The 23,968-nt window shown below is 35.7% G+C and overlaps 2 protein-coding genes across 2 annotated transcripts; one reads left to right on the top strand and one right to left on the bottom strand.

Annotated features, from left to right (window-relative positions):
- Positions 1–2,752: 2,752 nt before the first annotated feature.
- Positions 2,753–9,907, bottom strand: dynlt2b (dynein light chain Tctex-type 2B). The gene is made up of 5 exons (XM_051693508.1): positions 9,754–9,907; positions 9,415–9,548; positions 9,063–9,132; positions 3,270–3,333; positions 2,753–3,161 (listed from the first exon to the last, which is right to left on the bottom strand). The coding sequence occupies exons 1-5, from the start codon at positions 9,810–9,812 to the stop codon at positions 3,114–3,116; spliced, it is 375 nt and encodes a 124-aa protein (XP_051549468.1). The 5' UTR covers positions 9,813–9,907; the 3' UTR covers positions 2,753–3,113.
- A 3,238-nt stretch (positions 9,908–13,145) lies between these two features.
- LOC127438152 (uncharacterized) lies at positions 13,146–23,335 on the top strand. Its single transcript, XM_051693499.1, has 5 exons — positions 13,146–13,269; positions 13,972–14,313; positions 17,199–17,369; positions 19,113–19,150; positions 19,578–23,335. Exons 1-5 carry the CDS (start codon positions 13,197–13,199, stop codon positions 19,794–19,796), a joined length of 843 nt encoding a protein of 280 aa, XP_051549459.1. The 5' UTR covers positions 13,146–13,196; the 3' UTR covers positions 19,797–23,335.
- The last annotated feature ends 633 nt before the right edge of the window (positions 23,336–23,968 follow it).

The raw sequence follows: 23,968 nt of genomic DNA, 5'->3' as shown, positions 1-23,968 counted from the left end.
TCAAAACTTCCAGAGAAAACTCGGGTTTGCAGTAGTCATTTTCCAGAGAACTGTTTTGAAAATTTTACCCCAAAACAGATGGGTTTTGCCACTAAACTTATATTGAAGCCCAACACGGTTCCATCAATTTATCCTAGGGACACAGCGAGCCTGAGCTGCAGGCAAATGGTGCAGGGGTGAACAGAGATGGAGACGGGGATTAATTTGCATATTCATAGATCCGTGCATAATAATAGAGGCACTGGAGTTATATTTAAGCCATTTTAAGGCATGAAGGGATTATTTTCATGGAACATTTTATATATATATATATATATATATATATATATATATATATATATATATATATATATATGTAATTTTGATTAACAAAGATGAGTTTTTAGGGGTTAAACCAGTGACTGGAGAGGGACTTTAAAAGTAATTAAATTAATTGAAAGCCAGTAACTGTAATCTGATTACAAGAATTTAAAATGCAATGTCTTACACTACTTTTTTTTTACTTAGATTACAGTAACTAATTGCTTTGTAATAGGATTACACCCAACACTGGTGACAACAAAATTGATGTACTCTGTGTTGGTTACACTACCCTGACATGTGATTAGGCAATATTTTTTTTTTTTTTTTATGTAAAAAATTAAAGCAATATTTTGGGTTCAATACACATTAAGCTCAATCAACATAATTTGTGGCAATAATGTTAATTACCACAAAAAATGAATTTTGACTTGTCCCTCCTTTTTCTTAAAAAAAAAAAGAGCAAAAATCTGGGTTCCAGTGAGGCACTTACAATGGGAGTGAATGGGGCCAACAAAACGTTAAAATACTCACCATTTTAAAACTATAGCCACAGGACATAAACAATATGTGTGTTAACATGATTTTAGTGTGATAATATCTCTTACTAACCTTTTCTATGTAAAGTTTTATCAAATTATACAACTTTGTTGCCAGGACGACGTAACGCTGTAAACCCTTAAACCAACAAACTTTTTTAAACAACTTTACAGCTCAAATAATACATGAGTTTTAACAGAAGAATAATGTAAGTGCTTTTATAAAATTATAAGCTTCACATTTCTGCTTTTAAACCCTCCGAACATTGGCCCCACATTGTAAATGCCTCACTGTAACCTCGATTTCTTTCTTTTTTTCTTTTTTTTTTAAAGGAGGGACAAGTCAAAACTATTTTTTGGTAATCAACATTTTGCCACAACTTCTATTTATCTATCTATCTATCTATCTATCTATCTATCCATCCGTCACCTTGTTCTAATTTTCATTCACCACTATATGCAACCCCTCTTTTTTTAAAGTATATAATTTTCCAAAGAATTGCCATAAAAATATGAGAATTTTTGTTTGTTTCTTCCTATCACATTCTTTTTATTATTATTTGCCCAACAGCCAAACTCCTTTCCCTCCAGGACATATAAAGTAGCTTTTTTTCTCTCTTTGTTGAAAGGTAAAACTTTATCCTGAGCTACTATGTAGAGCGCTGATCTGTTACAACCAACGACATTTGAAAGCTTGAGAAAATAGAGCTGCTGAATCTAATCTGAAATGCCAAACTGTGCTTGCAGTGAGCAGAAGGATATATGCTACGCTAAAAACAATATTGGGATAGAAATGGAGACATCTATAGACAAAAAAAAAAAAAAAAAATCTTATCCAATTTATTTAACTCTCCATCTGCAAAGATAACCTATTGCAGATCAGATAGAAGCTTCTATCTTTACTCTCTATGCACTCCCAGGAAAAAGATTACTGGCTGGTGAAATTGTCATTTCTCCTCATACACAAACAATTGTTTGTCCTGGAGAAGTGTTGGAGAATTCTGAGGAGATATTTTGTTCTTATGTCTTCCTCATTTTAATTTAACATTTTTGAAAATCCTAAAACATTCTGTATGTTGACAGGTTTGCATGAGAGAGAAAAAATGATTTCCGATACAGTCTCAGATTTTTGGACCCCCACCCCGTAAAACTGTGTACTCAAAGCACCCATGACTTGACTTTGGGCCTAGAAGGGTTTAATATTGACTTTTGTCACTTGTATTTACCTTAACCATTCAGCAGAGGGCCCCTCACTCACACCATTAATAACTCAAAGTAAATGCATAATAATGTTAAGAAAATGAACATCAATAAACAAAAATGAACTGCAAAATTCTGAAAATTCAAGTAAACATTTTGCAATTTCAACCTTTCTATAGTAAAAATGTATTTTGCAAATGTGTGTGTGTCAGATTTCTGTCATCAGATGGAAAAGCATGACTTGCAACTTATTGATGCTTTCGTTCCGTGTGTGTGTTTGTGTGTTCTGCATTGTGAGTGTGTTATCGTCTCACCCTTTGATTTCTGAGTGTGTGTGTTTAGCAATGTGACTGATTTAATGTTTTTTTGTGTGTGTGTGTGTAAGTGTGTTTGTGTGTGAGTGAGTGGGTGTGTATTTTGCACTGAGGATGTTTTAGAGTCTCACCCTGTAATTTCGGTCTGTTTTTATTTTTTGTTCTGCTTTGTGGCTGATTTATTGAATGTATTTGACAGATAAAAAAAAAAAGTTCTGTTTTTGTTCTTTCCCATTCATTTTCAATGGTCGGTCAGTTTTGACCACAAATACCAAAGGTGTCGATACTTTTTTTTAACGACCACTTAGACTTATCGAATAAAGCACAATTATCATTGTATATATACATGTTTTATGTTCAGATGGCAAATGGAGGTAAATTCACCAAGTCATGTAATGCTCAGATAAAGGAAAACATTTTTATTAAATGAGGAAAATTTATTTAGGTCAAAAATGACCGAATACAGTACCATAGGAGGATTAACCAATGTGATGTAGTAATTCTCACCATTCAGGAACTTCATGATGTTTTGTCTTTATTCTGTATAAATCAATTGTTTTGACAATTTCTGATAACTTTTAAAGCTGATTAAAGTGTCATATTTCTTACTACTATATTAAGTGTTGTAGCAATATTGTAGTAAAGGCTTTTGAGATAAGAAACTAAGAAAGATAAATATGGCTTCCTGCCCTGGGTGGATGTGTTTGTCTGTATAAATATCACAAAAATAATGTATTTGGTTCTTATATCCTCTGTGCCTTCAGTAGTAATAAACACCAAAGGCAGCTGCCACACAGAACAAACTGTCCTGTAAGAAAAGACAAAAATAATCCAGAAATGAGAAGGTAAGGGACAAAAATCACATTTCAAAATCATGTCCTACTATAAAAATCAGCTAAATCAATTCTTCACTTACATTCATATAAATATCTTGAGCATAGCTGTCTGTATCTGCATCCCAGAAACAGCGTGCAGCCATCCTATGAAATTAAAACATATGTAGACAGGAAAAAAATCAATTCAACAGCGCAATATGGAGGGCCAAATAACTCAAAATTAAATCAATAAATAAATACATTAAATACATAATTAAATTGTTAAAACAAAAACTATAAAATCCTTAAATGAATCATTAAATCGTAATAATGCCCCTAAATGCCCTTTGTATTTCATTGTAGCACTGGTTTGCATCCATTTTAGCCATGTCTTTGGTAACCCTGAAAATAAAATAGCCCACTGTCGTTAAGTGTAGCTGATAGCCGTAACCCTAAAAATGAAAAGACACAAAGCTCGCACTTAAATGAAAATCAACAAAAAGATCATGTTAAAATGAAAATGGACACAAACTAGTGCTCAAATGAAATATGGGGGAAGTTTATTGATGTATTTAGTGATTTAATAATATTTTTTTGTTTGTTTAACAATTTTATTATGTATTAATATAAGTGATTTATTTAAATACTTATTTAATTATTTAATTTTGAGTAATTTGGCCCTCCATAGTGCAAAGTGTATCTTGCAGAAAAGCAGTGATGAAACACAACTCACGTAAAATGTTCCTCGGCAAATTGCTTGCATTTTTGGTTTTAACCACATACTGTATGTCACTACAGAGCCCAAAGTTCGGTAGTGAAGCTTTTAGAGCCTGAGGGTGTTTCTCAATGCTAAGAACTCAGAGTAAAGACTTGTGTTCTTATTAAGATCAGTCTTGTCAAGCTGCCTTGGAAGAATGAACTCAGAAAGACAAGAGGACATAGGACGCATCTGTTGCGAGCTTTGAGATTTGCTGCGATCTTCCTGTGACACAATTAACCGTCTCAGCACATTTGTAGTCAGTGAGCCTTAGTTTACATGTCAGGGACTATATCTTCAAGCTGAAGGATGCCACTTATTGACTTTGCTTTGAATGAAAATGAAAATTTGTGCTTAGTATTAATTTTAAGTTATAACTAGTTTTATAAATGTAATAAAGCACTCAAGCACTACTTAAATGTAGTCTTTATTTAAGTATGATTAAAAAGGCATGTCTTACAATATAAAACAACTTTTTCCATAGCCATTGTTTCTAACAGAATGATGAATCAATACTTTTGAAATAGGTAGGGCCTAAATATCTGGGGAAATAGCTTATTGAAAAGACTTTGACTAGAGTTAGACCTGCCAATACATTCAACAGGAAAGTAGGTTTCAGCTGCCCTGCAATATTGGTTTCATAACATCAGACCAATGTCGGGAAGATAGATTATATCTTCCTCAGAGTGGGCGTCCTACAAAGATCAGGGCAAGGGCACTCAGTAGAAACCTCAGAAATGTGACAAACAACTCTAGGGTCACAGCTATACATCTGGGCACATACCTCTCACATGTTACCTACTGTTTGTTTGGTTTTTTCTTTCTTCTCAGAACTAACTTAAGTTTAGCTGTTGATTTAACATGTTAATTTGGTGTGCTTAATTACAGTGGCAAGAAAAAGTATGTGAACCCTTTGGAATTACCTGCATTTATGTATACATTTGTAAAATCTGGTTTGATCTTCATCTAAGTTACAATAATGAACAAACACAATCTGTTTTGACAAATAACACACAAATTATTGTATTGTTCTTGTACATACTGAATACATCATTCAAACATTCACAGTGTAGGCTGGAAAAAGTATGTGTCCCCTAGGCTAACGACATCAAAGAAAGCTAATTAGAGTCAGGAGTTGGCAAACCTGGCATCCAATTAATGAAACGACAATTAGACAAATTGTCTATAAATGGAGACTATTTAGTACTGTGGCTTTTATACCTAGAAGTGGCCGTCCAGCGAAGATGACTCAAAGGGCACACCGCAGAATGCTCAATGAAGTCTCAAAAGAACCCTAGAGTGACAGTTAAAGACTTGAAGGAATCATTGGAACTGGATAACATCTCTGTTCATAGGGGTGTAACAGTTTATTGTGGCACGATGCATCGCGGTTCAAAAACATGACGATGTGCATCGTGGAGATGGGACATTTTTTATTTTTGTAAAAATTATTTTAGCTTCTGTTTTATCCAATACACGCGACATCCTACACCTATGTAACGTGGGCAAATGGAAATCTCTTCACTGACACAAGGAGCTCTAAAATATGATTGCACACTAGAAGCCACAGGTATTGTTCAATGAGTTCGGTTGAACGTGAAACCAGGAGTGGGAGAGACGCACGAGGGATCGAATGTCCGTTTGAAGCGTGAGAGTGATCTGCTCTGCTTTAAGGAAACAAACTGTTTTGCATATGTCTGTAAGGTAATAATAATAAAATAAAATAAAAACTTTCAATCTTAAATTGTCTTGATTCAGGCTTAGTTTAATAGCAGGACACCACAAAGGAAGCTGCTGCTTTGAAACAAAATCATTGCTGCATGCCTGAAGTTTGCCAAAGACCACCTTGACACTTCACTACTGGGAAAATGTTTAGTGGACTGATGAAATTGAGGTTGAATTGTTTGGGAAGAACACGCAGCACTATGTATGGTGTAAAAAGATCACCGCATACCAACATGAAAACATCAGCCCAAGAGTGAAGTGCTCATGATCATGATTTGGGGCTGCTTTGCTGTTTCGGGGCCTGGACCGCTTAGCATCATCAAGGGAAAATGAATTTCCAAGTGTATCAAGATATTCAACAGCAGTTGTTCCCAACCCTGTTCCTGGAGGCCCCCCAACACAACTTTTTGGATATCTCTCTAATCAAACGCACCTGATTCAACTCATCGGCTTGTTAGTGGAGACTTCAAGACCTGAATTGGGTGTGTCAGAAAAGTGCGACACACAAAATGTGCAGTGTTGGGGGGCCTCCAGGAACAGGGTTGGGAACCACTGTCCTACAGGATAATTTCAGGGTGGCTGTGCACCAGCTGAAGCTCAGTAGAAGTTGGGTGATGTAGCAGGACAATGACCCTAAACATCTAAGTAAATCCACTACAGAATGGCTTAAAAATAAAGAAAATCCACCTTTTGGAGTGACCCAGTCAGAGCCCAGACCTTAACTCAATAGAGATGCTGTGGAATGACCTCAAGAGAGACTTTCACACCAGACATCCTAATAATATGGCTTAGCTGAAGCAGTTCTGTAAGGAAGAATGGTCCAAAATTCTTTCTGAACGTTGTAAAGGTTTAATCCGCAGCTACCGGAAACCTGGTTGAGGTTATTGCTGCCAAAGAAAGACTGACCAGTTATTAAATCCAAGGGTTCACTTACTTTTTCCCACAGCACTGTGAATGTTTAATGGGATGTGTTTAATAAAGACATGAAAGATTATAATTGTTTGTGTGTTGTTAGCTTAGGGACACTGTGTTTGTCTATACTTGTGACTTTCATGAAGATGAGGTCACATTTATTACCAATTAATGCAGAAAACCAGCTATAAAGTCAACACGCCTCGTCAAACAAACGAGAGCAGCACAGTCTTCCACAGATGATGCGCTCTTGCACTCAAAGGGTGCTTCTCATTTCTTAAATTGTGCATCCTTGTTTCCTCACTACTCTGTCCTTGAGCCCGTGACCCGGAAACCGACAAAGTCCGCCATTATGAAGGCCGTATCAGTTCTCTAATTGCAACGCGAGGAGGCGAGGAGGCAAGGGCCAAGGACGGAGGAAGCTTACAGAGGATGCTTGAGCGAGGAAGCACCTGCTTCAAGCTTTTTTGTCGAAGCACCTGACGCACACATCAATTAAAAACTAGCCGCGTTTGATGTAAGCGGTGATGTTGCTGAAGGATTGGTCTATTATGCTTTAGAGACACTGAAAACTAGTGAAACGCAACGCAACCAAAGTGACAAACAATTAAAAAATAGCACAGAGGAAGTCGGCCAATAATAGGGTTCTGTTCAATGATATGGAAATGAAATAAATAACATTATGACTGCACATTTTTTGTTGTTTTTGTATTGTCTAAATCAGGGTTCGGCAACCTATGGCACGTGTGCCAGCATTGGCACGTGGAGGGGTAATCACTGGCATGCCAGCAACGGCCAAAGAGGAGTAGACCATTTTCTTTATATAAATTCCACACCTGCATTCCAATCTACATCTTGATGTAAACCTTCCTCGTGATCACGCAGCGTTTTCATGAGGTGAATAGGAGGCTTAACACAAAGTTAAAATGTGACGAGACTGCAGTATACAAAACAGACTCTTGAATCACGAGTCGCGTGATCGTGAGGAAGGATTACATCAAGATGTAGATTGGAATGCAGGTGCGAAAAATGTCACATAAATAAAATTGTCACAGCCATTGACCAGGAAAATAAAAAATGGCACTCCATGTCAAAAAGGTTGCCAACCCCTGGTCTAAATGCTTCACTTGTCTGCTGCTAGAATATATGTATATGATGTAATCAGTGGCGCCTGCAGCTGTACGGCTGTACGCACTGAGCGTACCATAAGCGCTCTGACTGACATAAGAAATATTTCATCAATCACGAAATATGTCCCGTATTTCTGTTGGCTGTTTAAAAGAACTAACAATGCCCAATTTGCGAATTCATAATTCTTTTGAGTCGGTTCTTTTCAGTGAATTGGCCAAACGGGCTTGCAAAATGGTCTGAATCGATTCGTGATTCAGTACAATTTGTTCTGAGCGCTCTCTCACTGAATCCTTTGGGGCGGTTTTTCACACAGTAAAGCAGTATCGGAATTTTTACGAATACAGAGAACAAACAGCACTGCATACAGTGGAAACTTAACAATAGTTAGCCAATAGTTTCATGAATGCTACTCATCCTCGAGAAAATAAATTAATGCTTATCTCAAAGTCACCAGAATTGAATGCTTTGGTGTTGTTTTTTTGCACAAAAAAAAAAACACATTTAAATCTCTTATGGGGGAGCATGATAAAAGGTTTTTTTAGGCAGATTTAGAGGTCTGCAACCCGACCCAGGCCCAACGGGACCTTTCAAGTACAACTTCGGGTTTGTATAAATGAAAGGGGTTAGGGGCCGTTCACACCGAAAGTGTTTTTGCGCCCGTCTGTTCTGTTTTCCCATTCTTTAAACACATGCTGGTTGAATGTCTTTGACATTTGCACCGCGTCTCGCTTTTTCTTCAGCGTCTCAAGCAGGACGGGCACATTTTAAACACCATGAGAAGTTAAAAAGAAAGACACTCTGTTTCATTCTTTGTTCTGCATCTAGATTGTTTTTAGCGCACTTGTCACAAAGATTCAACATTCTAAACAAGTTCAGGCTGCATAGAGGGGACTGTTGCAGTGTTTCATATTATTCCAGATTGTTCTGCACCAAGTGAAGTTTCAGTACTGTTAAGAATGTTGCCTATATGCTTACATAAAATATAGCCTACTGCAGCAGTACTTGCTAGGAGAAGAAATTAGATAGCAACCGATTTCAGGTTTGGGTCAGGTTCGGGCTTAAAATCTGACGGTAGCCTATCGTTCGGGGCAGGTAGGATCTCGGGTAAGGGTCGGGTTCGGGTTTCATTTTAAGGCCCGTGCAGACCTCTATGGCAGATTTCTGAGTGTACCCTCAGATTAAATCCTGCAGGCGCTGTAATGATTCTGAATTTGGACATTTATTATATATTATATTTATTGATATATGCAATTAATTGTGATTAATCGGCACATCATGTAATGAATTCGACTGAAAATTCTAATCGATTGACATCCCTACTTTAGCTCTATAACCACAAGGAATGTAACATGTGAAGCATTGCACTTACTTAACCCCCTCTCCTCGCTGCTCTCCGATTACCACCTGCACAATGAGCTTGTATCTGTCAAAGCCCACATCTGTTTATGGGGGGGAGGAAACACATATACGTGATCTATACTGTAGTTTCTCTATAAACGGTGAGGTTCAAGTGGAGTCCAGAATTTCACATGGTCAATGTCACGAATTTGCTTACATTTGATTTAGTGACTTAAAAATAGAGCCGAATCTTAAATATGACATATTAATTTGACATCATAATGTTTCAAAATCCTAAAACATTGTTTCTTTTTCCAGTTTTAAATCCTAGTCACTTGTGAACCTCACTCTCTATATATGCAGACTCATATCTCATCTCTTACATTTCAGTTTGTTTTTAATCGAGTCTGCTAAAGATCTTGACAGTGTGGGAACCTCCTCTGGATTATACTGCACTCCAGACAGCTGATCTCTCAGGATTTCTCTAATACACTCTTTTGCCACTCCTGCCTTGAACCTATCGAACATGGGGAAACAAACGGTCCGAATATTATATTGTTTGAACGTCTGTTTAAAGTAAATACTTGATCAAAAATACAGTTAGAGGCACTGAAACTCAAACATGCTTTCTAGGTAGACAGCTCACTAAGCTTTATTTTTTGTACTTTGTTTAAGCTGGCTAAAAGATACAGACATTTAAAAGCAAAAGAAGTTCATCTTACTTGTGTTTGTAATTGGGTCTAATGAGATACGTGTTTGCTGCAGCCTCCGAGCGCGCCATGAATTAAATCAACTTCAGCTACAGTGAACAGCAACGACAGACGTGCACAGATACTTTCGCTTACTGTCGTTGTCATAATAACAACGTTTACGGTTTTATCCGGGGAACGTCCTGACGTGATGACGTCATGGGCAAAATAAGAGCGCGTTCAATGGCTGCAAATGTTGAGAGGGTTAAATCGTTTCTTTCTTTCATTCTTTACTTCTTCAAAACGAAAGTGTGAAGCGTAAAAACGACGTTGGTTCGTTAACATAAAATAAATAACCATTAGTGTCGATCTGATGTATTTTGAGGTCGCTAAGTTTTGTGGTGCTACAAAATTGCCTTCAAACTGTTGCAAAATGAGCAAAGTAGGCCTACAGGGGAGAGTTGTCAAACTTTTTAATCCTAAAAAACTTTTTTTTTTCTATTACAGGCTTTTCAGTAACATTTAAACAGTAAAGCAATAGACAAATCCCATTGTTTACAAAAATGTCAGCGCATGCGCAGCAAGTGGTGGCAAACTTGTGTTGGATTTGACAGATTAGACAATAAAACGAAAGTACGACACAAAACCATCAAAAATACACACATATTTTTAGCTGTCCAATTATAATGCTATGAGTTAAAGGTGCACTCAATAACTTTTGTCTTTGTGTCATCTTGGACTTACAGTGACACCTAGCGGCTTGGATGCAGCATCATTTAAAATCAATAGTTTTCAGTTTCAGATGCCATTGTAGAAATTTAGTATTCACAGTCAGCCATGATTACTTTAATCAATGAGTGAAAGTGTCAAATAACAGGATGGTTACTGAGATTAAGCGAGTAGTATTCAGCTGGTCATGTGATTCTAAAATGGCAGCCCCCATGTGTGGACCCTCTCCATGTAGAATAAAACAGCTTTTATAAGGTTACTGATATGACTGGAGTCTTCATTTTAATGTGAGTGCTCATGATTTCCTACATATATTGCAAAATTACAATTCGTATCTTTAGGAGTTACACTTTTTTAATGAGGAAAAAATTACTGAGTGCACTTTTAATAGGGTACCTGAAACAATGTTCACAATAAATGTTTGCTGCAAAGCCATGAGTTGAAATGATCTCCTCAGTCCAGTCAGCTCTATTGATGGCTTGAAGCCACAGCCATCTACGAGTGCCCTCGAAATCATTTTTCAACAACGGAATCCGATAAAAGTTAACTGTTTGCGCACGGGTCCGGCCACCACTTCCGCGTTTGACGTAAACGGTGACGTTGCCAAAGGATTGGTCTATTATGAAACACAAAACAATTCATGAAATAGCATAAATTTAAGTAACCAAAAATATTCAACTAGTGCTGTTCAGGTTGTAGTCCAAAAACCTGGAAGAGAATTAGCATTTTCGAGCCATGGATTCCCTTTGGTTTTCCTATGATTTTTTTTTATTTATTTTTTTTATGCCCATTTTGAATTTATGAGTAAAATAAGGTCTGTGGTAAACATTACTTTAAGATACTTGGACATTTAGCTATAAAACATAAATAAGCCACTGTGTTTTAAAAAAAAAAAGTATGAAGCGAACAAGTTGCTAGATAAGGACTACAGCGTTTTTCCATTTTGTAAGGCATGTACACTCAAATGCTTGTGGTAGTTGTAGTTTTTAATTCAGCAACTTGTTAGCAATATTATTTATTTATTTATTTTAAAAACGGCAGCATCAAAATTCACGATTGGGGTATGACTGTTTGTCATTTGTGTTGTAGAACAAAACGTCCAAGTATTTAAAAGAAATGTTTACCACAGACCTTATTTTACGCATAAATTGAGAAACCCCTAAAATCCATAGGAAATTCCAGAATTAGCCTTCTGGGTTCGCCTACAAATTGACTTCATGGCTGAACGGCTTTATTGTTTTGTCCAACTAATATTGTGATGAATAAATTTTATAAATGTAAAATTGTCTTGTCCTGAAAAAAAAGACTGCTTAACCATTCAGTTAAAATCTCCCTTCAATATATACAGTAGTTGACGGTGCGGTTTTATAGAGCGCAACAGTGCCTGTCCACTTTTTCAGCCGTTTGGGTTCTGGAAGTATTTGTGCATTAGCTTGTCATAAAATCCTCCATAAAAGAGTTGTAAGCCATGAACCAAACCAGCCATGAGGTGAATCGCAACATTGCAAACTTAGTTTTGAGGCAAAAAGTATTTGAAAAGACAAAGGTACAAGACTGTGTACTTACCATCTTTCACAAGGGCACAAACTACAATCTCAGAAGAACCATGAATGACATATAGTTGAATTAAAAACAATGGGAATATATAAAACTGTTGATTTTAGATTGTGGATTATAAGTAAAGAAAAAATATATTTAAAATTTATTGCGAAATATGACTTGATTCCATCATTTACTGTGCGTCAAGAGAGTAGGCAGTTACTCCTGGGCTCATTTCATGGGCTTTGTTGGCTGCAGTTCTCTGATTGGTGAAGTTTCTCTGCTGGAACATGGGTAATGTAGTTGTTCATCAGGAATTCAGCTATCAAATGTTTAAACAATGAAGCTGAAATAACGCAGACTGATGGCTTCAGCGAAAGCATATACCATTGATGAACAATCTCGGAGCTCACGGTAGGTCTGTCTTTAAATGTTTATCAGTTATCGTTGAAAATCAGTTCGTCTATGGAAAATGAATGGGATTTTAACTTCTGGAACAAAACTGTTGCACCCTATGGTGTACACTTGTTTACCCAAGAGATGGCAGAAATATGATGTTATTGAAAAGTTATTTTGGAGGACAGAATTCACAAACCTTTTAAGAGTGTTCTGAACTAGGTGTTTGAAAACGATGTCAACAAAAGTATCAAGTGCAATTCTTTTTTACTTGGCGAATCAATATCAAAATAACCCACCAAGTAGTCTGTTCTCTGGCATTTTATGCATGTAAATGGAATGTCTGCAAGATACACTTCCTCTGTGGGCTTGTGGATCTTTAGGTGGTCTTGTGGTGAGGCAATGAGCACATGAGAGATTAAATTATTTGAGTAGGATCCCCCTCATATTACATTGAAACCACAATCACAACAACACATATGCAAATAGGCCTGTTTACAAAATACAGCATCATTGCTATAATTCTTTTCAAGATCTCTTTAGATATTGTTTTCTCAGTTGCCTTGTCTACTTCAATTGGTTTCCAGAGATGGCAATCTGAAAGTGAACAAAAGGTACAAAAGAACAAATATAGAAAAAAATGTGCTATGCTGCTGCAAGTGAATGTGATGACACTCAGTTCCTGTCTGTACCTCCCCTGAAAGCCAGAGGTGTTCTCGTAAACAAAAGTAAGATATTGCAAAGCATAGATCAGCAGAAACGGGAAGGCGTTTGCATCTCCGGTGGCTGCCTGTCTCCATTTGCTCTCTTACATGTGCAGCATGAAGTGTAACCTCAAGAAGAAACTCATACTCTTTTCATTCATGTTGCACTTCCTTATTAAAGGTGAGTAAAAGACAGCACTATCTTTTTGTCTGAAATTTAGCTTATTTTGACCTGGTGGCCTTTATGGTACTTTCATTACAGCTTGTTTCTAACAATAAGGCAAAAATTGAATTATTGATTTTTTTTCTTCTAAATCTTATTGTATAATAAAATATCAAAGCCAGTGTTTTTCTTTTTTTTTTGTGTGTGTGTTAGCACACTTTTCAAGCAGCAATATTTTGTTTAGTAATATTTCACAAAAAGAAGTTTTTTGGGTTGGACATGATACAACAATAGATATTAGTGAAGACAAAAAGTATTTGGATACTTTGACATTAGTTGACATTAGTTGGTTAAAAAGTTAATTCTGAGATTGGAGATGACGCTGTTTTGCTATCTGATTCAATAAAATTAATGAAATTATTAATGGGCCACTGTATACTATAATATAATTTCAATAAAAGGCTTCATAGAATTGTACAAGAAGAGAATTGAATTACCGTAGAATTTCCTTTGACTCATGGAAAATGTGACTTAACACAAACCAGCAAAACAACCGCTCTATCTAATTTGAAATGTTTCAGATTTACCTCTAAAAAGATAACGCTGGATGTAAATGTTATTAAATCAGTACTTTAGATTTCCCTCATTTATGTGAATGATAATCATTTATATTTAATGATGTATTGCTCTCTTAAAGTGACAGTGTGTTTTTTTTTTCAGTGGAATGTGATCAAGTTAACGGTACAACTGGAGGAAATGTCAACATTACATTCACTTTTCAAGATCCTGATAAAGGCAGTCTTCCCAAAGGACACATATGTCTGCACAAAAATGAAAACAAGATTGAAAATTGTCACAAGATCGGGGCTAACTCTACCGGTTCGGGAAAATTTTTGTTTAATAATGTGGATAATGTGAATAATGCCATTACACTGAGCATCACAAATCTCACCATAGAAGATAAGGGAATATATCATGTCGTGTTGCATAACGAAGGCAAAAGGCCTCTTATTCCGAGCAATAAAATTTATCTTACAGTCAAACTTGTTAACAAATCAACAGGTAGGTTTTTCTATTACATTACGATATTGTATTAAGGCACACAGAAAATATTTTAAATTGATTGTTTGTTAAATATTTTAAAACAATGGGGCAAATTCACTAAACAGTTGCACCACTTTTAAGAACGGTAACTCTGCGCAAAAACCTGCATCTTAACCTGTAATCAGGGGTTAAAGTGGGGCTAAACGGTCTGGAACGACATTCCAGCACCTCGGCACGACGTGCCGCAACTTGGCACAGTGTTCTGGCACCTTCAATTCCAAAAAGAAAACAAAAATAGTCCAGTCTTTGACGTGTCAGAACCTGTTCGCTATATTTACCTAGAGCGAATCTGCGGCTTCAGTTTAAGTGCTGAATGTGCTAAAATAGCACTGCACCATGAGTATTTAAATTAAGCCGTTGTTATTCTTTTCAGTACAAACACACCAGTGTTGGGGAATAGTTAACTAAAAGTAGTAACTTAACTAAGTAACTATAAGTTACTTTACTAAATTTTTCAGTAGTGTGACAGTAGCTCAGCTTTTTTCACAATAGTGTCGCTTTTTCAGTAACAAGCCAAATTTTCCAACGAGTTGCGCTGTTGCATCACAAAACGCAACATTTGCCACATTGTATTGTGAACGCAGCAATGGAGCCGATCAGGGCCGTATTAAAGGAATAGTTCACCCAAAAATGAAAATTCTCTCATTATTCACTCACCCTGATGCCATCCCAGATGTGTATGACTGTCTTTCTTCAGCAGAAGATAGAGCTCTGTCAGGTCCTTATAATAGAAATACATGGGTGCCAGCACTTTGATGGTCCAAAAGTCATATTTAGGCAGCATAAAAGTAATCCGCACGACTCCAGTCGATCAATGAATGTTGTCTGAAGCAAATCGATACGTTTGTGTAAAAATAAATTGATAATTAAAACGTTATTAATTTTTGAAAAGCGCTCCCTGCCAGCAGCTGACGCGAAGCGTGACATAAGCGTGTCGGCAAGTTCACGCGAGAATTCGGAAATGGCGCTTATTTACAACAGAAGAACGAACTTCACGCAAGAGTTCGGCCATTTCAAACTGCGACAGAGCCCTGGATGGAAGCGCCGATTTAAAGTTAAATACATTTTAATTATCAACTTGTTTCTTACATAAACTTATTGATTCGCTCCAGAAGACATTCACTGATCGACTGGAGTCACATGGATTACTTTGATGCTGCCTAAATATGACCAGCAGATGACTAGCAGGACCCAGTGAAACGGTAAGCCACGGGGCCTCGTAGTACCTTAATGCGGAGCCAATAGAGTAATAAAACATGCTCACCTAAACTGTCTTCTCTTTCTCATGTAGTGCTGGGAAAAACAAATCATTCACAGTTAGTGAATCGGTTAAAATAAACAATTCTCTTATATTTTGCGGTTCCGGTTAATTTTAGTGAGTCGGTTCATATAAATGAACTAGTTACATTAATTATTCACCGATTACCATGAGTTCTGCGTAGCCTTAAAGAGACTTTGCCTTCTTTTTTTTATATTTGGTTAATTGCTGCTGTTTATCACTATATTTTGATTCATTTATATAAAATGGGGTGTTTTCTAGTTTATTAGTGCATTTAAAGTAGACATTTATGTTCAATTTAATATTGTCAGCCTATTTGTTTAACCTTTACGAAAATTAACCATGGTTTTACTATAGTTACATGGTTTATTTTGTGGTTAATGTGGTTCTGCTATAAATACCATGGTTAAACTATAGTTACAGTAGTAAATTTTTTTCAAATTGAACGTCACCGTAATTAAATATATAATTATCAGGTGATATTATTTCAGTATTAAATAATATAATCTTGTTGTTATATATCTAAAATGATGTTCCTCTTTAAATAAATTAGGTTAGCTAATTTTTGTTAGTAACTTGTAGTGTAGCTAACTACTTTTTTAAGAGTAGCTTGACTGTAGTTTAACTACTTTAAGTTATAAGTGGGTACCGCTTCAAAGTAGTTTCCTCAACACTGAAACACAACTAAATTAGATTTATATATTGCGCTTTATTCCCAAAATTCACGCTATTTGCTTGGCACAATTAAAGTTATGCTATTATCAACCGTGCAAGAAAAGCAGTAAACTGAATTATATTTAAAGGTGCACTCAGTAGTTTGTTTGTGATTTACATTGGTTTACACTGACACCTAGTGGCCTGGATGCTGCATCATTCAAACACAGTAGGTTTTAGTTACAAATGCCATTGTAGAAGAAGCCAGGATTAATTTAATCCATGAATGGAAGTGTCCAATAACAGGGCAGTTACTGAGATTAAGCGAGTACTATTTTGCTGGGCATGTGATTCTAACGTGGCATGAGGCGCCCCTGCTCCATGTAGAATAAAACATCTTTTATAAGTTTACTGATATGACTGAACTCTTCATCTCACATGAGTGGTCATGGTTTTATACATAATATGTTTCAAAATTACTACTCATTTCTTTAGAAGTAAAATGTTTAAATGAAAAAAAAAACTACTGAGTGAACCTTTAAAGGAGATATTTGTGTACATTTTCCACTGAATATGCCAGCAGTAATTCAACAAATGATGATCGATTTTTAACTGGGCATATGTCCAGATGTGTAGTAGAGCACCATGCTAATTGCACTGGGTGGGCATGTTTGTGTGTGTCTAATTTGCATAAGTTCTTTAGTATCAAGTGCTGAAACAACATAGAATGTGTAAATAAACTGTGTTATCAGTGGGCTAACTTCTTAATGACTTTTCCCCATTATGTTTAATATTATGAACTTGTTGTCTACATTTACAGTAAATTAAGATGAAGCCTGTTCAAATGTATTCATAATAAGGTAAAAAGTCTTTGATTTCTTTTTTTTTTTTTTCTTTTTTTCTTTTTTAGAAAATATGCCCACATCTGTGAATGAAACCACAGGAACTGCTCCCTCAGAACCGGAGACATCAAAAACTATCTCAATTTCAGTTTTCTTGACTGCATCATTCATAATATGTATATGTCTCTTTTTTGTGGGCCTGCTGTTTTGGTTCTATAGGACCTGCCCCAGAAAATCAGGTAACATTTAGTATTTATACATTTTATGTATTTACACATTCATTTGAGCATAGGGATCCAAGACCTCATTCCACCCTCTTTACATTATTCATTACAATCTGAAAAGATTTTTGCCCAATTACAAGTTCCTTTTTCTGGCAGATAAAATATGTGAATGAGCATATAAAAATGACTAGTCAATTGATGGTGGAATATTAAAGGATTAGTTTACCGAAAGTACTGTCATTATTTACTCACCCTCATGGCTCTTCAAACCCTTTGTCAAGCTTACTTGATCTTTTTTGACATTTGACAGAACGTCTTGGCTGAAAGCGCATTGCGTGAACAACTTGAGACATGGGAATTGGTCCTATGGAAACCAGAAAGTAATCGTGTTAACATAATCAAATATGAGCGTGATTTGAAGGTTTAAAATGACATTTATACTCCGCTGACAGTTAGGTTTAGAGTTTGAGTTATGGGATACAGTTAATAAAAGATTCATTGTTAACTGGATTACATCATTCACAACTAAAAATACGACTTGCTTTTGGCGCCACTCTGTGGACAGTACACCTACACTTGCAGCTTTGGCCACTTGGGGCAGTTTAAATTTTGGTGGACTAAGACCGATTTCAGCAGCAGAAATTTCGTCCGACTGTTGCCGAATTCAAAGTTCGAAACACATAAGAACCAGTGTTGTTTACCATCAGTAACGTCAAACCTGGTGCCATATGATGACATCTTTGAATCTGAATGCAATTGCAAATGTGATTTTAAAGCTTTGTCCTGTTTGGTGCTCGGCAGTCATGGTCACTATAAACTGTCAGTGTATAGAAAAGAGGAGGGTAACACTTTACATTAATGTTCACTTTGTTAAGGGTTTATAAGGGGTTCGTTAATGACTAATAAGTCATTTATAAATGCATTATAATACATATCATTGATATTTAGTTATAACAATAAGCATAAAAAGGCCAACTTTAATTAAGTTCTTGACAAATGGTGAGCATTTTTACAAACATGTTATAAATGCTTAATAAATACCCTTATTCAACACTAATATCAACCATAAATTTAAAATTCCCTTAGTCATGATTTATTTCACATTGTATCACAAATAGACTATTAAAGTGAGATTAAAAGGAGGGATTATGTCATTTTGCTGCAGTTGCTTTGTGTTTTTATTCATTACTGTCTTGTCTTGATTTTTCGCATTGATGTCAAAAGAATAGTGCTACTGCAAGTGGGGCCCCAACTTGAATAGTCCTAGTTACCTAAAGTTCTCTGCAAAAACAATTTTCAACTCTTTATGCTCATTCACAGCATATTTCATTTAATAAAGCCTAATTACCATAAAATCATACTGAACTATATGTACATAAGTTACAACTCACAACTGTTAAATAGGTGTGAAGCATTTAAAACGTGAAGTAAAATGGCTCACTATTTGGAAAGTACTGCATGAAAGTCACCCTTTTTATGCATGTTGTTATAACCATATATATCAATGATTTATAATGCATTTGTAAATGAATTGTTAGTCATTAATAAAACTCTTTAAAAAAAAAAAAATTGTTTGATAATTAACCAGTTAGACAACAAGACAGGTCATAATATTTGATGTGTTTTTAGTTGCTTTTTCAAAGTTTTATTTTTTAACTTTGTAAATGTCATTATAACACCTTCAGATGATTTTATATGAGATAAATAAAAAAATAAAAAAAATAAAAAAAATAAAACTGTATGGTTTCTCTGCTGCAGATAACCTTCCGGTTCAGAACAACAGCACAACACAACAAGTATGTTTCCAAACTCTTCATCTCACTAAACATCTCATTAACAGCTAACACTTTACAATAATGTTCCATTTGTTAACATTAGTTAACAACATTAGTTAACACGAACTAACAATGAACAAAAATTATTAAGCATTTATTAATGTTAGTTCATGTTAATGTCAACATATAGTAATACATTTTTTAAATCAAAAGTTGTATTTGTTAACATTAGTTAATGCACTGTGAACTAACAATGAACAATTGTATTTTTATTAACTAACATTAACAAATATTAATAAATGCTGTTAAAAAATATATTGTTAATTGTTTGTTTATGATACCTAACTAATGTTAACGAATGGATCCATATTATAAAGTGTTGCAATAACATTTTCACACTGCTTTGTTGTCTTCAACTTATCTTCTTCATGTTGTTGTCTAATTGCAGGGTGGTTGTGGCACACCCAGAACTTTATCTGTCAGCTGTGTGGAGTATGGCGAGTTAGACTTTCAACACAGACCTGAAAGACATGACAGAGGAAAACCTGCAGAGCTGACATCAAAGGGCCAGGATGGAGTGGAATATGCTGCTATCATTTTCCCTCAGCAAAAACAGACACCAAGTGGGCGGATGAGAGATATACAGCAAGTAGCTGCCATTAGATAGTCAAAACCATAAAACCATAAATATACCATGCATTGACCACTAAAACATTATAACTTTTTTTTTTCCTCATTTCCTCATTTCCTCATGTACACCTAATGAACAGTGGCCCCAAATAATTTGGAAACTTAAGCCACACTTAACAATGTATGAATGTCCTTGCATTATATACTTAAAATATAAATTTAAAGGAAAGATAGCACAAGCACAAAAGGAAGTTTTTAGGTTTTAAATGATAAGCAATATACAGTTCAAAAAATAAGCTAAAAAGTATTTAGACACTTTCGGGTTGTCAAACATTTCTGGAACATGTCAATAATGTGCTGATCTCTACCTGTGGTTACTCTGCTGGGACACTTACAAACTTGAGGGACTTCATACATCCACTAAAAATCACTGCAACACCACTTGATTGAAATTCACTGAGCAAAAATGACTCAGAAAAGGGAAGTTAATTATGAGAAATGCTCTAGCATCATTTGTTTGCAGATGTCAGTTGATGGGATATTTTGTTTTGATTAGGGTGTCCAACCATCCCGTATTAGCCGGAACACGTCCCAGAATTGCTGTTGTCCCGTATTTTAGTGGCGAGACACTCGATGGATGTCAAAACGCCCGGTCGGACGGCGAAACATTTGAGGGTGACCCACAACCTGTATTGAAGCGCTCAAGCGTCCCATATTTGCATGGCGAAAAAAATGACATTCACACATTTGAATTGTGACTTAAGTGTCAAAATACTTTTTTGGGCCACTGTATTGTACTTTGGGAGTTATGTTTTATTTTGTCATAGTACAGTAGTAATTATTCTCATTAAGTACAGTTAGAAAAGGGTGCTCATACCATTTTTTTGAAAACTGCCAAACTGAGTGCGTCTACGTGCACAGTCTTACACCAATTATGCTCTGGGACTAAAAACTAAATGTTTTTCATTTTGGTTCGATCCAAGCAGAAACTATTTTCTCTATCCAGTTTCTGCATTCCGCAGCCTCCTTTCCAACAACATGATCGCACAGGAAGTTGGCATGCTGTTTCCGAAAGTTCCGGCGAACTAGGATTGGCGAGAGTTTGCAAGTCACTGACATGCGACATTTCCCACCAGACATTTTTACATCGGTTTCAGTGTGTTTACCTTCACGTGGCTCAACAGGCAGTGCATTGCGTCATCAGCATGAGAGAAGTAATCACGTTCGCTTAATCAGTGACAAGCGTGATTCGTAGGTTGCACTTTTCCCCCTAACATTTCATTTTTACTCCACTAATGGTTAGGCTTAGGTTTGGGTTGGGGTGTAGAGTCCATAAAATATGCATTCCTCTTCACTGTATTACATGCTGTACCAGCTTAATCTCACAGTAAAATCGGAGTAGGTCGACTTTTCTTTAGCAAAAATACAGAATATACCGAAATTTGAAACACTGCCCCCAGTGGCCAAAGTGGTTAGTGTTGTAGGGCCGTGTGAGCTCCATTTAAATCTAGTTTTAAGTCCCTAATTATGCTTAATAAACAAACAACGTGTGTCATCATATACATTTCTTAAGCAGAGTTCCTTTATTGGTGTAAGGTCATAAACGGTTTAAGCAAAAACCAGTCGCCACAGGTAGATTTTTGCCAGCTACCCCAATTTCGCTCAGCATGTAAACACCTTTACTGACATTCTTACTGGGACAAGAGTGCAAGTGTTGTGTGCATAACTGTTTATTTTTATAATAATAATAATAATGATGCTTTCAAGTTTAATGTAAATCCAGTTTTCTTGCGTTGTCAGAATTTTTGAATGAGCTGATTTTTGGCATCAGCGTATTGGTTTGCATGTAAACGCGCTCACTGTCAGCTGGCTCAAAATGACTGTAAACATGTAACACTTAGTAAGGTGCTAACCACAGAAGCCCCCATGAAGAAACCCGCAGTACTTGAATATTGCTGTGTAGTTGCTTTATTACTGGTGCTTGCTAGGCAAATGTATGTTTGGGGGTTTTAGAAACCCCTGCGTATTATTTTTCGATGCAAAACTTGTTGCACACCATTTGTGCTATAGACATGAGTGATATTTCAAAAGATGTGGCTTGTTGAAGAGATGTGTACTATTACTTGTATAAGCAAAATATTATAATATAAAATGAATTTAATTTGTCATTAATACATTAATAATACAGTAAATGTTGACATTATAATGTCTTCAACGTCAGAATAAAAGGACTTTATTACTTCGTTTAAGAGTCACACATGAAAACTTCTGTAAAATTTTACATTAATGTTCCTTTTGTTAAGGGTTTATAAAGGGGGTCATTAATGACTAATAAGTGATTTACAAATGCATTATAAATCATTGATATGTGGTTATAACAACATGCATAAAAAGGATGACTTCCAGCAATACTTGCCAAATAGAGAGCCATTTAACTCACATGTTATAAATGCTTAATAAATTATAATTATTTTTTTTTTTTACATTAATAACCTATGAAAATGCACCTTAATGTAAAGTGGACACATATGAATGATTTATTAACTAGTTGCCAACATTAGAAAGCTATGTACATAAAGTTCAGTATGGATTTAATACTCATCAGGCTTTATTATATGGTATATGCTGTGAAGCATCAGTAGCATCATTCGTTTCACATCAGCGTGACAAAGAAAGTGAAAGTCAAGACATTACAGTTATGAATATAAACACAAAGCAGACTGCTGCAAAATGACATAATCTCTCCTTTTAATCTGACTTATCTATTTTTGCTGCATTGTAATATAAATCATGAATTAGGCCATTTTATGTTTTTGTTAAGTGTATTTATTAAGCATTTACAATATGTAAGTTCAAATGATAACTATTTTGCAAGTATTGCATGAATGTCGCCCTTTTTATTCATGATGTTATAACTGCATAGATGCTTTATAATGAATTTAAATGAGTTATTAGTCATTAGTTAATGATTTATAAACCTTTAACAAAGGGAACATTAATGGAAAGTGTTAACAAAATGTCTTACATGGATGTACTGTTTAGAAAATTATGTACAGCTAATATTCAGCTAACAAAACAAACAAAAAAAACATACTAGTGGTGCTTGTTAAAGGTGGGCTCATGATTTTCCTGGTGGATAAGAAAACGATAAATCCAATAGACTTAAATCGAAGGAAGGACCCGAGCCATATCTAGGGACCAGAATATCATACAAACTTGGGGGGTAGACTATTTCTGACTTTGGCCACAGTAGTGACCACCTAGCAACCATTCAAAACACCATAGCAACTACATAGCAATTCACCAACAACTCTGCGAGTTTTGCACAGGCAAGCACCACTCACACTTTCTTGAGAAAATGTACAAAATGTAGTAATGAGTATGTTAATGTCTTGCTATTTTTTTCCTATGCGCTACTATATTCCTTTGTGTATACTAACACTATTAACCCTAAAATATAAGTGACAACATTCAGTTTGTTGTTATGTAGATTTTATATTTTTATTACACTCTATGCACATTCAGGAGGCTTGAAATTGTACTTTAATAATTGATGTAATGAATAATGAATGTTTAGCCACAGTGTTCAATAAAAAGCATCTCATATGATGTGTGAAAATTGCTAAACAGTGTAAACATACAGACAAAGAGTGGGGTCCACAGATTTTTCTGTTATAATTCTTTGTCAAAATCCTAAAACTTTCTGTTTATTTCTAGGTTTAAATTAGATTTTGAATTATCCCTATACAGTTTGACAGTTTGAACTCTGATATACTGATTGAACACCAAAAGAAACATATGACTGATTCAGTTTACTCAGAATGCAGATGCATCAGTGTGTGTGTTGACTTCTATTTGAAGCTTCACGTGTGCACTGCCACCAAGATAGATGTGGTTGCATGTGATTGCATATAGAGTAGGAGTGTTGATTTCTTACACCGAGACGAAGAGTTCATTCTCTCAAGAATTTCAGCATGCATCTATACCTAACATTTCAGACCACAAAATATGAAAACACATTGTGAAGTATGACTCCATAACATGTTTATGTTGAACACTTCAGAGTTTCCAGTGCCCACACAGGCAGATTATTTAATGAGATATGGCCTATTAAAATCTGTGGGCCGACCTGTTTAGCCACATGCAAGTTTCATTTTCTTTCAGTTTATAGTGAAATATTTTCCATTCAATCAAGAAGAAAGCCACAAA

The sequence above is a fragment of the Myxocyprinus asiaticus genome, chromosome 49 (genome assembly GCF_019703515.2).
Source record: "Myxocyprinus asiaticus isolate MX2 ecotype Aquarium Trade chromosome 49, UBuf_Myxa_2, whole genome shotgun sequence".
In the NCBI taxonomy this organism is placed as follows: Eukaryota; Metazoa; Chordata; class Actinopteri; order Cypriniformes; family Catostomidae; genus Myxocyprinus; species Myxocyprinus asiaticus.
This window is presented reverse-complemented; position numbering and strand designations above follow the sequence as displayed.

What these genes read in the sequence shown, in the direction of transcription:
- dynlt2b (XM_051693508.1), bottom strand. Translation starts at nt 9,812, where the DNA reads ATGGCGCGCTCGGAGGCTGCAGCAAACACGTATCTCATTAGACCCAAT. An exon ending in AGACCCAATTACAAACACAA is followed by an intron (nt 9,549 to 9,753) that starts GTAAGATGAACT and finishes CATGTTCGATAG; the next exon opens with GTTCAAGGCAGGAGTGGCAA. An exon ending in CAGCGAGGAGAGGGGGTTAA is followed by an intron (nt 3,334 to 9,062) that starts GTAAGTGCAATG and finishes TTAATTTCATAG; the next exon opens with GATGGCTGCACGCTGTTTCT.
- LOC127438152 (XM_051693499.1), top strand. Translation starts at nt 13,197, where the DNA reads ATGTGCAGCATGAAGTGTAACCTCAAGAAGAAACTCATACTCTTTTCA. An exon ending in GTTGCACTTCCTTATTAAAG is followed by an intron (nt 13,270 to 13,971) that starts GTGAGTAAAAGA and finishes TTTTTTTTTCAG; the next exon opens with TGGAATGTGATCAAGTTAAC. An exon ending in ACAACAGCACAACACAACAA is followed by an intron (nt 19,151 to 19,577) that starts GTATGTTTCCAA and finishes GTCTAATTGCAG; the next exon opens with GGTGGTTGTGGCACACCCAG.